The following is a 14148-nucleotide window of genomic DNA, read 5'->3' on the forward strand; positions in this document are numbered from 1 at the left end:
TCAAGAAAAAGGTGACAACATCTTCCCTTGATTTAGATTTGAGACAAGTAAACATTATTTGTTATCTTTTACTATTGGAAGTAAACCGATAAAAAGACAATATTTTTTAACGTTTAGTTTAAATAAATAGCCTGAGAACAAAATCGAAACTCCTATTGATTACAGATCAGTTTTCTCTGAGGCGAATGGTGCTTGTCATATGTCAAACGTTGCATTTACTAATGTACTCGTTCATTGTTCGACAGATTACAAGATTACAAGATTTATTTAGCCATCTTTCAACACAAACTGAAAAAGAAAGGTTAACAATTTTAAACCCGTTTGGTAATTTTTATTAATTTCTCCTACTCTTCGTTTATTAATAAATACGTATATAAAACACGAACAAAGTTTCATTGTTGAATTAAAACATATTTATCAACTCCATAAGCCTTAAAAGATTTAACATTGTGTGAGTGAACTGAGGTAATCAGTGAGCCTGTTAAATCATATGGTTAACAAAGAACATGTTACCCAAATAAATAAATATTTAGAATATATAACTTGTTATCGTTACAAATAAATATTTAGAATATTAACTTTCTGTCGTAACAAATAAATATTTAGAATATTAACTTGCTGTCGTAACAAATAAATATTTAGAATATTAACTTGTTATCGTTACAAATAAATATTTAGAATATTAACTTGCTGTCGTAACAAATAAATATTTAGAATATTAACTTGCTGTCGTAACAAATAAATATTTAGAATATTAACTTGCTGTCGTAACAAATAAATATTTAGAATATTAACTTGCTGTCGTTACAAATAAATATTTAGAATATTAACTTGCTATCGTAACAAATAAATATTTAGAATATTAACTTGCTATCGTAACAAATAAATATTTAGAATATTAACTTGTTATCGTAACAAATAAATATTTAGAATATTAACTTGTTATCGTTACAAATAACTATTTGGAATGTTAACTAGAATATTACTGTCGAAACAAATAAATATTTAGAATATTAACTTGTTATCGTTACAAATAAATATTTAGAATATTAACTTGCTATAGTAACAAATAAATATTTAGAATATTAAAACAAATAAATATTTAGAATATTAACTTGTTATCGTTACAAATAAATACTTAGAATATTAACTTGTTACAAGAATAAATAAGGTTATTTTGACAGTAAAATATATTTAAGAAACTTTGTCACAGTTATACTATACAATACACCGAGTTAAAAATAGTGAATAATTTTGGTTTTATTTAAATCAATGGCAAAGTACAAATGGATAAAAAATACATTTAAAACAAATCCCTTAAATAATGGCTCACAATGACCGATATAATATATGTATATATACATAGTGATAGCTCAATATATATTTATGAATTCATAAAAGTAGCCATGTGTCTTCCATTGCCCATTCACTTAATATTTATGATATATTTCTTCACGTTAAGAAAAATGTTTTCATTTAAACTCATGTTACTTCTTTGCAATAATCAATGGATTTTGACATTTTGAGAATGAATGATCCATTTTAATTTATGTTTTGTTTAGCAAATAAATTATTGTTTGCAATAAATGTTATTTATACAAGTAGTAAAAAATACATTTAAATGTCATAATTAATTTTTATTTTAATTAAAGGAATTTTGTATCCAGTCTCGAAGAATTAAAACTTCCATTTGTCTGTTAGTTCATTCATACTGCACCAGTTAATTGGGCCCGGTATGGCCAAGCGCGTAAGGCGTGCGACTCGTAATCCGAGGGTCGCGGGTTTGCGCCCGCGTCGCGCTAAACATGCTCGCTCTCCCAGCCGTGGGGGCGTATAATGTGACGGTCAATCCCACTTTTCGTTGGTAAAAGAGTAGCCCAAGAGTTGGCGGTGGGTGGTGATGACTAGCTGCCTTCCCTCTAGTCTTACACTGCTAAATTTGAGACTGCTAGCATAGATAGTCCTGGTGTTGCTTTGCTAGAAATTCAAAACAAACAAACATCTTGCAGGAAGTTCATCGCGTTATTTTATCCTTGTACGAATATGAGAATAACTCGTTGTGCCTCATGTTCTTTAATGACCAACAAATTTTGATTTAGACAGTTCTTACCCTAAAAGAAAACAAAGCACGTCAGCTTTAACGAACTCATTAAGCACGAGCCAGCACAGGAACATTGAGAGCCTAGTGGCAGTAATAAGAGTTTTTATACTAAACAGTTAATTGATGGTGTGCTGTTCTTTAGCAACATGTAATATTTGTACGTTGCTCACCACGGGTATCAAAACTCGATTTTTTAGCGCAATAAGCGTTCAGATTTACCACTGAGCCACATCGAGATATCTTTTGCTACAGATTTACTAATAACCCTCCCCCTTACCCCCAAAAGAAAAGAATCGATACAGATTAACCGATAACACTAACATAATGCATTAGAAGTAGAGCCACGTGGTTTGACATGTAAAGCTAGTTATAAATAGTATAGTATATCTTAAGTCCGGATAAAATATCAATAAATTAGAAATGTAACCTATACACTTTGAAATCTGTCAGGGTATCAAACGTATCAAGAATGACGTAAGTCACAAGGCTTTCTGGGAACTGGCTCATGAAGAGGATATTAAAACCTGAAATGATACAACAATCATTTTTAATCAGTATACAGGTGTTTTAAACCTGGTGCTATTGTCACCCGAATACGTGATGTTTGTAATTAAACTTATTTAAACTATTATTTAAGAGGTAAACCAATTAATTGAATTAATTCATTAAAACATGACTAATTTTTATCTACAGAAACGAAAAAATCCACAATTAAAGAAACTAAATACACCAGAAGATTAAAATGTTATCCCTACAGCTACCTCTAGAATAAAATATTTACTACTTGAATTAGAGATACATGTAACCATACAAGTTGCGTATAGTGTGAGATAACACAGCTCTGACTGTTTTATCATATAATTCTTACATAATGGTGTCTCTTAAACAGAGAAAATACGACAGTTACTCCACAAGATATTATAATCAATGAAAGGATTTTTACGATGCTGTTAATTGATATAATAAAACAGCGAGACGACAGAGAAATACCAGAAGAAACTCGTTAAATCTACCTTCAGTAATATTAGGCTAAAACGTTTTGTGTTTTTCCTTTTAATTTCCATATAAACGTCATTGATGACACATGAAGATAAATCGATCAAACGAACTAGGTTTACAGTTTACAATTTTAATATTAATTTGTTTCACTAATAATTTCTGGCTTTCTAAAGAAAAATAGAAACAGTAAAGATAGAAAGACTAGACTAAGTAAGTCTGGTTTAGTAAGATGTGTTTATAGTAAAGGTAGACAGGCTAGACTAAGTAAGTCTGGTTTAGTAAGATGTGTTTATAATAAAGGTAGACAGGCTAGATTTGGTAAGTCTGGTTTAGTAAGATGTGTTTATAATAAAGGTAGATAGGCTAGACTAAGTAACTCTGGTTTAGTAAGATGTGTTTATAGTAAAGGTAGACAGGCTAGACTAAGTAAGTCTGGTTTAGTAAGATGTGTTTATAGTAAAGGTAGACAGGCTAGATTTGGTAAGTCTGGTTTAGTAAGATGTGTTTATAATAAAGGTAGACAGGCTAGACTAAGTAACTGGTTTAGTAAGATGTGTTTGTAGTAAAGGTAGATAGGCTAGACTAAGTAAGTCTGGTTTAGTAAGATGTGTTTATGGTAAAGGTAGACAGGCGAGACTAAGTAAATCTGGTTTAGTAAGATGTGTTTATAATAAAGGTAGACAGGCTACACTAAGTAAGTCTGGTTTAGTAAGATGTGTTTATAATAAAGGTAGACAGGCTAGATTTGGTAAGTCTGGTTTAGTAAGATGTGTTTATAATAAAGGTAGACAGGCTAGACTAAGTAACTCTGGTTTAGTAAGATGTGTTTATAGTAAAGGTAGACAGGCTAGACTAAGTAAGTCTGGTTTAGTAAGATGTGTTTATAATAAAGGTAGACAGGCTAGATTTGGTAAGTCTGGTTTAGTAAGATGTGTTTATAATAAAGGTAGACAGGCTAGACTAAGTAACTCTGGTTTAGTAAGATGTGTTTATAGTAAAGGTAGACAGGCTAGACTAAGTAAGTCTGGTTTAGTAAGATGTGTTTATAGTAAAGGTAGACAGGCTAGATTTGGTAAGTCTGGTTTAGTAAGATGTGTTTATAATAAAGGTAGACAGGCTAGACTAAGTAACTGGTTTAGTAAGATGTGTTTGTAGTAAAGGTAGATAGGCTAGACTAAGTAAGTCTGGTTTAGTAAGATGTGTTTATAGTAAAGGTAGACAGACTAGTATAATTAAGTGTGGTTCAGTAAGATGTGTTTATAGTAAAGGTAGACAGACTAGTATAATTAAGTCTGGTTCAGCAAGATGTGTTTATAATAAAGGTAGACAGGCTAGACTAAGTAAGTCTGGTTTAGTAAGATGTGTTTATAGTAAAGGTAGACATGATATTGAATAAAGGTAAACCTAAAGTGTTCAGTATATTCACGTTTTCTTTATTTAGAGAACGTCGCTGTAGTTGGAGGTAAGGTGGCGATTCCTTGTGACATCACTCCTTCTATTATTGGTGATACAGTGGAGCTCGTGTTGTGGTATAAAGACGACTTCTCTAAGCCTATTTATAGCTATGATGGCCGAGCGAGAACTTACAATGAAGCACAGCACGTGGCCATAGACTTCTTAAATAGAAGGGCCTTCTTTAGTACAGTAGACAGGCCTTCTGTCTTAGCGATATATCCAGTTGTACCTAATGACGAAGGGAGTTATCGTTGTCGTGTAGATTTTCAGTTAGGCAGAACAAGACATTTTCAAACGTATGTCATGGTAATTGGTAAGCTGAATATACAGTACTATCTATTTCTAAAATGTCTTTCTGTTACTAAAAATGTTAAAACTTTGTTCTGGCTCTCACTTAATTTGTAACTACTTTCAATTTCCTTCTTTAAATATAATATAATATAATATAATATAATATAATATAATATAATATAATATAATATAATATAATATAATATAATATAATATAATATAATATAATGTAATATCCATCTTAAATTCTTATAATCAATTAATAAGTCACGTTTATATGGAATCTGCTAATCGATAGAAATATGTCTGACATCTTATTGAAAAACTAGAGTTAATATACAGCAGTTCGGCTGGAGTTCATTAAAACACTGTTTAATGAGACATTAGACCATTTATCTTATTTATAAATGTAATACAGAACGATATCTGTTTATACAGTAACTTTATCTTACACAACTTTCTTAGTGAGTTGTTGTTTCTATTTGCTTATCTGTTTATACAGTAACTTTATCTTACACAACTTTCTTAGTGAGTTGTTGTTTCTATTTGTTTATCTGTTTATACAGTAACTTTATCTTACACAACTTTCTTAGTGAGTTGTTGTTTCTATTTGTTTATCTGTTTATACAGTAACTTTATCTTACACAACTTTCTTAGTGAGTTGTTGTTTCTATTTGTTTATCTGTTTATAGAGTAAATTTATCTTACACAACTTTCTTAGTGAGTTGTTGTTTCTATTTGTTTATCTGTTTATACAGTAACTTTATCTTACACAACTTTCTTAGTGAGTTGTTTCTATTTGTTTATCTGTTTATAGAGTAAATTTATCTTACACAACTTTCTTAGTGAGTTGTTGTTTCTATTTGTTTATCTGTTTATACAGTAACTTTATCTTACACAACTTTCTTAGTGAGTTGTTGTTTCTATTTGTTTACCTATTTATAGAGTAACTTACTTATCTGACTTAGCTGTATCCGTGAATCGTAAAGTCTGTAGTAGTGTTTGTTTTTAGATTAGTGTCATGTTATTTCTTAGCATAATGTATGTATACATATTTATGACACTTCACTGTTTCTCAGTTCCGCCTCAGAGTATGAGAATAACTGACACCAGAGGGAAAATTCTACAAGACAGAATTGGTCCGCTAAACGAAGGCGACCCCTATATTTTGACATGTGAAGTGTTTGGAGGTAAGTTATTGTTAAACATATAAAAATTATCTCGTAATGTGTTATAATACGAAACTGAAAAAAAAACCAAAAACGTAGCTTGAATAATTTTCTTATTGGGATCTTTGAGTTGAATGTGTTTAGTAAAACCAGATGCAAATAAAAAATAAACTTCTTTTTTGTAATCTCTGTTTTAAATGGCTAGGACGCCAAGTTTATAAATCAGAACATGTTGTTGAAGGTGTTCCATATATGTTATCTGGTGGCTGTAGGTAACGGGTTAGATAATTAATATCCCAGTTACCAGACTACTACTTAGTCATTATTGTGAAAGTTTATGTATCGAATCAACTGAAACTGTGTTATCCAACAAATAAACAAACCTTTGTTGGTCAGATAACTTATAGTCACTTACAATAATGGATGATTGTTGTCCACCACATAAACCACTATTGGTTAGTTGACTAATAGTTACTTACAATAATGGATGATTGTTGTCCAACACATGAACCAATATTGTTCAGTTGACTAATAGTTACTTACAATAATAGATGATTGTTGTTCTTCAGATTAAATTAAATCATCGTCTTATTTTTCGACATCAGTTTTAAGCTCTGGTCATTGATAATTTCTTGAATACTAACTCGTTAATAGCTGTTGTTATCAGGTAGACCTTCTCCGTCAGTAAGCTGGTGGAAAGATAATACACTTTTGGATGACAGTTACGAAACTACCGCCAGAGGGACAGTTGTGAACAAATTAGTAATTCCAGAGTTGAAGAGATATCATCTAATGGCAACCTTAACGTGTCAGTCATCTAATAATAACATGTCTATCCCTTTGACAACTCTCATAACGTTGGATATGAATCGTGAGTTTACTTTGTCTCGTAGCGTAAGATTTGAATTGTGTTTTTTAATTGTTTTTTCACTTATTACACGCAATATTTAAACAGTATTTAGACTTCACCTAACGGGAACTTTGAGAAATCTTACCGATATCTTGAAATGTTATATTTACATGTTAGAGATATATTAAATAGTCGTGTTAGAAGAGAAAACTGAAGAGTAACTGACTCATGTTACCAGAACCATATTTAGTATCAACCAATTTTACCTTTACTTTTAACCAGAACCATATTTAGTATCAAACAATTTTACCTTTACTTTTAATTAGAACTATATATAGTATCAACCAATTTTACCTTTACTTTTAACCAGAACTATATTTAGTATCAAACAATTTTACCTTTACTTTTCACCAGAACCATACTTAATATCAACCAAAACTTACCTTTACTTTCAACCAGAATCATACTTAATATCAACCAAATATTACCTTTACTTTCAACCAGAACCATACTTAATATCAAACAAACTTACCCTTATCATAAATCAGGTTTCCACTTGCTGACAACTGTAACTAAATTTTACAATCAACCACAACTTAACTTTACTGTGAAGCGGAACTTAAAACTTATGTTTATATTTTTTCTTATGATTGAGGATCGTGTTCCTGTACACCAGAGATACCATGTGTGATATAATTCTTTTATATACTAATCTGTATCTAATTCGTTTTAGAACAAAGGGAAATGTGTTTATCACGTTTTATAGACACATCTCTCCAAATATTTAGTTAAATATAAAACTTCAAGACAATGTTTGTCAAGCGTTGCTCTCCATGCACGCGCTTGACGATATTTAATTATATTCTTAGATCAAAATTAGCAGCCAAGCATATTAATAATTATAATTATTCTAGTTAGACCCACGTCCGTAAGAATACAAGATAAAGGGAAACCTCTATCTTCGGGGAAAGTGGTAGAACTCGAATGTCGCACTGATGGATCTCGTCCACCGGCGGATATAACCTGGTGGAGAGGTGTGGAACCATTAAGGTCGAATCAAAACCAAACAGATGGAAACTGGAATCACAGCATCCTAAGTTTCCGGCCTTCGAAAGAAGACAACGGAAAATATTTATTTTGTAAAGCAGAAAATCCGGAAATCCGTAACAGTGTCATGGAGGACATCTTGCTACTAGATGTTTACTGTAAGTTTGTTATCTTTTTTATACCTTCTGTACCAACAGTCGATCGCTACGAAAGGAATCATCACTGACATTCTTAGGCCCGACACGGCCAGGTGGGTTAAGGCGTTCGACTCGTAATCTGAGGGTCGTGGGTTCGAATCCCAGTCGCACCAAATATGCTCGCCCTTTCAGCCGTGGGTGCGTTATAAGGTGACGGTCAATCCCACTATTCGTTGGTAAAAGAGTAGCCCAAGAGTTGTCGGTGAGTGGTGATGACTAGCTGCCTTCCTCTAATCACTGCTAAATTAGGGACGGCTAGTGCAGATAGTCCTTGAGTAGCTTTGCGCGAAATTCAAAACAAACACAGACGTTTCTACAGTTTAGTACGGTTAAACCGTACTACCTGTACTAAACTGTAGGAACGTCAGTGTTTGTTTTGAATTTAGCTGGTAAGCCAGTAATAAAAAATTACCAAGACACTCGTTCCATCTGTCTTTCACTGAAATAAAAAACATTACATTTAAACAAGAGTATTTGTTTGTTTTGTATTTCGCGCAAAGCTACGCGAGGGCTATCAGCGGTACCTGTCTCTAATTTTGCAGTATAAGACTAGAGGGAAAGCAGCTAGTCATCACCACCTACCACCTACTATTGGGCTACTCTTTTACCAACGAATAGTAGGATTGACCGTAACATTATAACGCACCCACGGCTGAAAGGGCGAGCATGTTTGGTGCGACCGGGATTTGAACCCTCGGATAACGAGTCGAGTGCCTTAACCGGGCCAGCAAGAGTAAAACACTGTAAGCATATTCTCCTTGTTGTATTGGACCAATACCCGAGTGGTAATGGCGTACATAACCTTTTAATAACCTTTAAAACAACCACAGGGAAGATAACCCATCATGTAGACTTAACACTAAATAGTCCGCCGTTGAGACAGGGACATCATGTTTTTAAAACAATGTTGTAAATCAACCTATAATTCAACCTATATGACTTATTACGGTATATTGACTAATTAGGAATTATGACTATGGAATATTAAACATACGTAAATTATACGAAGTGACTTAAATAAATGTATTATTTTACTTTAACAGAACTTTATTCTTGGCTGTCATTACAATTAACTGTTAAAGGTCTGTCTTTCACAGTATCGCAGAACATTAACACGTATCCATGTTTATTCAAAATGGCTACAGTTAACGTCTTCATTTTTAAATAAAGTATTAAAAGGAAAAGATTAATAAAAGATACTAACTAGTTTGTACATCATGATAATAAAATATGTCGTGTTTTATTTAACACGATCCCAGTTTGTACATCTTGATAGTAAAATATGTCGTGTTTTATTTAACACGATCCCAGGTTGTACATCTTGATACTAAAATATGTCGTGTTTTATTTAACACGATCCCTGTTTGTACATCTTGATAGTAAAGTATGTCGTGTTTTATTTAACACGATCCTGGTTTGTACATCTTGATAGTAAAGTATGTGGTGTTTTATTTAACACAATCCTAGTTTGTACATCGTGATAGTAAAATATGTCGTGTTTTATTTAACACGATAAGTTATCTTTTCTCCAGTGATTTTTAAATGTTTTGTTAGCAGTCAAAATACGAAAACGCAGAAGAAAATTTTTGTTTTAAAAATGTTTTTTTCTCCCCTTTGTATTTTTATCAGATCCACCAGAAGTGATGTTGAGACTCGGTAATAAGCTTCGCCATTCGCACATTGAAGAAGGAAATGACGTATACTTGGAATGCAACATTCAAGCTAACCCAAGGGTAACCGAGATCAGTTGGTTGTTTGAGGGACAAGAAATTCAAACGAACGTAACAGTCGGTGTCATTATCAGTAACCAATCGCTGGTTTTACAAAAAGTTAAGCTTGCTAGTAGAGGTCACTACTACTGTTCAGCAAGGAACTCGGAAGGTTATTGCAAAAGTAACGTTATTTATTTACGTGTCCAGTGTAAGTATTTTTAATAAGTAGCTATTTTTAATTAGTTGATTTATAACCTAAGAATATAATGCAGTATCCAGAATAAGATAGGTCTAACTCAAATAATGTATTATTTGCAGTCTGTGACAACATATTGAACTACTACATATTATAACGTACAGTTAACAAATCTATTTTTGTTCCTTAACACATACACAAATATTTCTGTTCTGTAGTTAAATAATCGTGTTTCTAGGCAACAGTCTAAATAAACCATGACACATTTTTATTGGTTCCTCAATTGGATAACGTTACTTCTCTATAATGTGTCCATTTCAAACATACCGTGATATATTTCACAGAAACATACACTGTTGGCTAAAATCTTAAGACCAATGAACATCAAGAAAAAATATACATTTTGAGATGTTACACTGAACCACTTATTTGAGTAGAGCTTCGAAAGATGAAAATAAGAAAAGGGAAAATAAAATACGTTTTTAGCGTTTAATAGGGAAAATGTGAACACTATGAAATTTGCCTAAATTCCGTTTGGTTTTTTTGTTCTTGAATTTCGCGCAAAGCTAGTCGAGGGTTATCTGCGCTAGTCGTCCCTAATTAAGCAGTGTAAGACTAGAGGGAAGGCAGCTAGTCATCACCACCCACCGCTAACTCTTTGGCTACTCTTTTACCAACGAATAGTGGGATTTAGTGTCACATTATAACACTCCCACGGCTGAAAGGGCGAGGATGTTTGACGTGCTAAGGATGCGAACCCGTGACCATCAGATTACGAGACGCACGCCTAAATCCACCTGGCCATGCCGGGCCACGCCTAAATACTAGCTCGTCAAAAGTTAAAGACCATACTAAAACGAAGTCCTAAACAGGGTAGGAAATGCCCAACAAGAGGTCTCAGTAGTGAGTTGTACGGCCATCATTGCGAATAACTTCAAACATTCACTTTGGCATGGTCGATATAAGCGTTTGCAGAAGGCTGGCTCTAATGCTATTCCAAGTGGTGAAGATGGCTTCACGAAGATCATGTACTGCTTGGAATTGATGTCTATTTCTATAGGCTTTCCTTTCTACCTACCTCCAAACATTTTCAATGGGGATCAGTTCGAGCAAACACGCTGGATGGTCCAAAAGAATCACGTTATTCGCCATTAAAAAGTCCTTTGTCCCGCGGGCATTGTGGATAGTGGCATTCTCCTGCTGCGAGATCCAGTCATTTCCACACAAGCGAGGGCCTTCATCAATAAGGATGCTCTCTCCAACATGCCAGCTGCTATTTGATGCCCTTGTACAACCTGAAGCTCCATTGTTCCATGGAAGGAGAAAGCACCCCAGATCATGATGGAACCTCCTCCACTGTGTCGTGTAGAAAATGTCTCCGATGGGATATCCTCATCGTGCCAGTAACGTTGGAAGCCATCCGGACCATCCAGGTTAATTTTTTTCTCATGAGAGAACAAAACCTTCATCCACTTTTCCCTTTTCTTATTTTCATCTTTCGAAGCACTATTGAAATAAGTGGTTGAGTCTAACAAAGCAAAATGCATAATTTTTATTTATGTTCATTGGCCTTAAGATTTTGACCAGCAGTGTATTTGAACAGTCTAGGATTATTTGGGTCGGAAATTTAAAATAACCAAAACCAAAACAGTATTTAACAATGCCTGCAATAGGCGGCTCTTGTTGTTTTATTTAACAAAATAAATATTAATTAAAACACTTTAAAATCAAATGAGAAAAAACGTTAATCAAGTAACAGAGTTACTGTTTTTATTTCTGTTTTGCTTAACAAAAATATACATTACTTCATAATTATATGAAAAATTATATATACATATATGTATTGACACAACGATTATCCGAAACACGTATATATCATGAAATGTTTTAAATACACGAGAATATCGAAAGAGATTGAAATTTAAAAAGTACCGATACTTTACAAATACTTTATAGTTTCGTTTGAAAATTAATTATTATTATTATCCACATGTATTCAGAACAGTTGACATCATTATCCACATGTATTCAGATAAGTTGACATCATTATCCACATGTATTCAAATCAGTTGACATCATTATCCACATGTATTCAGATCAGTTGACATCATTATCCACATGTATTCAGAACAGTTGTCATCATTATCCACATGTATTCAGATCAGTTGTCATCATTATCCACATGTATTCAGATCAGTTGACATCATTATCCACATGTATTCAGATAAGTTGACATCATTATCCACATGTATTCAGAACTGTTGTCATCATTATCCACATGTATTCAGATCAGTTGACATCATTATCCACATGTATTCAGAACTGTTGTCATCATTATCCACATGTATTTCAGAACTGTTGTCATCATTATCCACATGTATTCTAAACAGTTGTCATCATTATCCACATGTATTCACATCAGTTGTCATCATTATCCACATGTATTCAGAACAGTTGACATCATTATCCACATGTATTCAGAACAGTTGACATCATTATCCACATGTATTCAGAACTGTTGACATCATTATCCACATGTATTTCAGAACTGTTGACATCATTATCCACATGTATTCAGATTAGTTGACATCATTATCCACATGTATTTAGAACTGTTGTCATCATTATCCACATGTATTCAGAACTGTTGACATCATTATCCACATGTATTCAGATCAGTTGACATCATTATCCACATGTATTCAGAACTGTTGTCATCATTATCCACATGTATTTAGAACTGTTGTCATCATTATCCACATGTATTCAGAACTGTTGTCATCATTATCCACATGTATTCAGAACTGTTGTCATCATTATCCACATGTATTCAGAACTGTTGACATCATTATCCACATGTATTCAGAACAGTTGTCATCATTATCCACATGTATTCACATCAGTTGTCATCATTATCCACATGTATTCAGATCAGTTGTCATCATTATCCACATGTATTCAGATCAGTTGTCATCATTATCCACATGTATTCAGATCAGTTGACATCATTATCATTATCCACATCATTATTCACATGTAGTTGACTGTTGACATCATTATCCACATGTATTTCAGAACTGTTGTCATCATGACATCATCCACATGTATTCAGAACAGTTGTCATCATTATCCACATGTATTCAGATCAGTTGACATCATTATCCACATGTATTCAGAACAGTTGACATCATTATCCACATGTATTCAGATCTGTTGACATCATTATCCACATGTATTTAGATCTGTTGTCATCATTATCCACATGTATTCAGATCAGTTGTCATCATTATCCACATGTATTCAGAACAGTTGACATCATTATCCACATGTATTCAGATCAGTTGACATCATTATCCACATATATTCAGAACAGTTGTCATCATTATCCACATGTATTCAGAAGAGTTGACATCATTATCCACATGTATTCAGAACTGTTCTCATCATTATCCACATGTATTTAGAACTGTTCTCATCATTAACCACATGTATTCAGAAGAGTTGACATCATTATCCACATGTATTTAGAAGAGTTGACATCATTATCCACATGTATTTTGATCTGTTGACATCATTATTATCCACCTGTATTTAGACCAGTTCACATCATTATCCACATGTATTCACATCAGTTGACATCATTATCCACATGTATTCAGAACTGTTGTCATCATTATCCACATGTATTCAGATCAGTTGACATCATTATCCACATGTATTCAGAACAGTTGTCATCATTATCCACATGTATTCAGAACTGTTGACATCATTATCCACATGTATTCAGAACAGTTGACATCATTATCCACATGTATTCAGATCAGTTGACATCATTATCCACATGTATTAAGAACTGTTGTCATCATTATCCACAAAGGTACTCAGAACTGTTGACATCATTATCCACATGTATTCAGAACTGTTGACATCATTATCCACATGTATTCAGATCAGTTGACATCATTATCCACATGTATTCAGAACAGTTGACATCATTATCCACATGTATTCAGATCAGTTGTCATCATTATCCACATGTATTCAGATCAGTTGACATCATTATCCACATGTATTCAGAACAGTTGACATCATTATCCACATGTATTCAGAACTGTTGTCATCATTATCCAC

At 33.1% G+C, this 14148-nt stretch overlaps 1 protein-coding gene across 1 annotated transcript; it reads left to right on the forward strand.

The window, feature by feature from the left end:
• Window positions 1-2570: 2570 nt before the first annotated feature.
• LOC143232860 (synaptogenesis protein syg-2-like) lies at window positions 2571-10200 on the forward strand. Its single transcript, XM_076468840.1, has 7 exons — window positions 2571-2575; window positions 2991-3103; window positions 4542-4868; window positions 5926-6036; window positions 6683-6886; window positions 7780-8070; window positions 9739-10200. Exons 1-7 carry the CDS (start codon window positions 2571-2573, stop codon window positions 10041-10043), a joined length of 1356 nt encoding a protein of 451 aa, XP_076324955.1. The 3' UTR covers window positions 10044-10200.
• The last annotated feature ends 3948 nt before the right edge of the window (window positions 10201-14148 follow it).

Source organism: Tachypleus tridentatus, chromosome 1, assembly GCF_004210375.1.
Source record: "Tachypleus tridentatus isolate NWPU-2018 chromosome 1, ASM421037v1, whole genome shotgun sequence".
Lineage (NCBI taxonomy): Eukaryota > Metazoa > Arthropoda > Merostomata > Xiphosura > Limulidae > Tachypleus > Tachypleus tridentatus.

What these genes read in the sequence shown, in the direction of transcription:
- LOC143232860 (XM_076468840.1), top strand. An exon ending in GACATGTGAAGTGTTTGGAG is followed by an intron (nt 6,037 to 6,682) that starts GTAAGTTATTGT and finishes TGTTGTTATCAG; the next exon opens with GTAGACCTTCTCCGTCAGTA. An exon ending in CTTGCTACTAGATGTTTACT is followed by an intron (nt 8,071 to 9,738) that starts GTAAGTTTGTTA and finishes TATTTTTATCAG; the next exon opens with ATCCACCAGAAGTGATGTTG.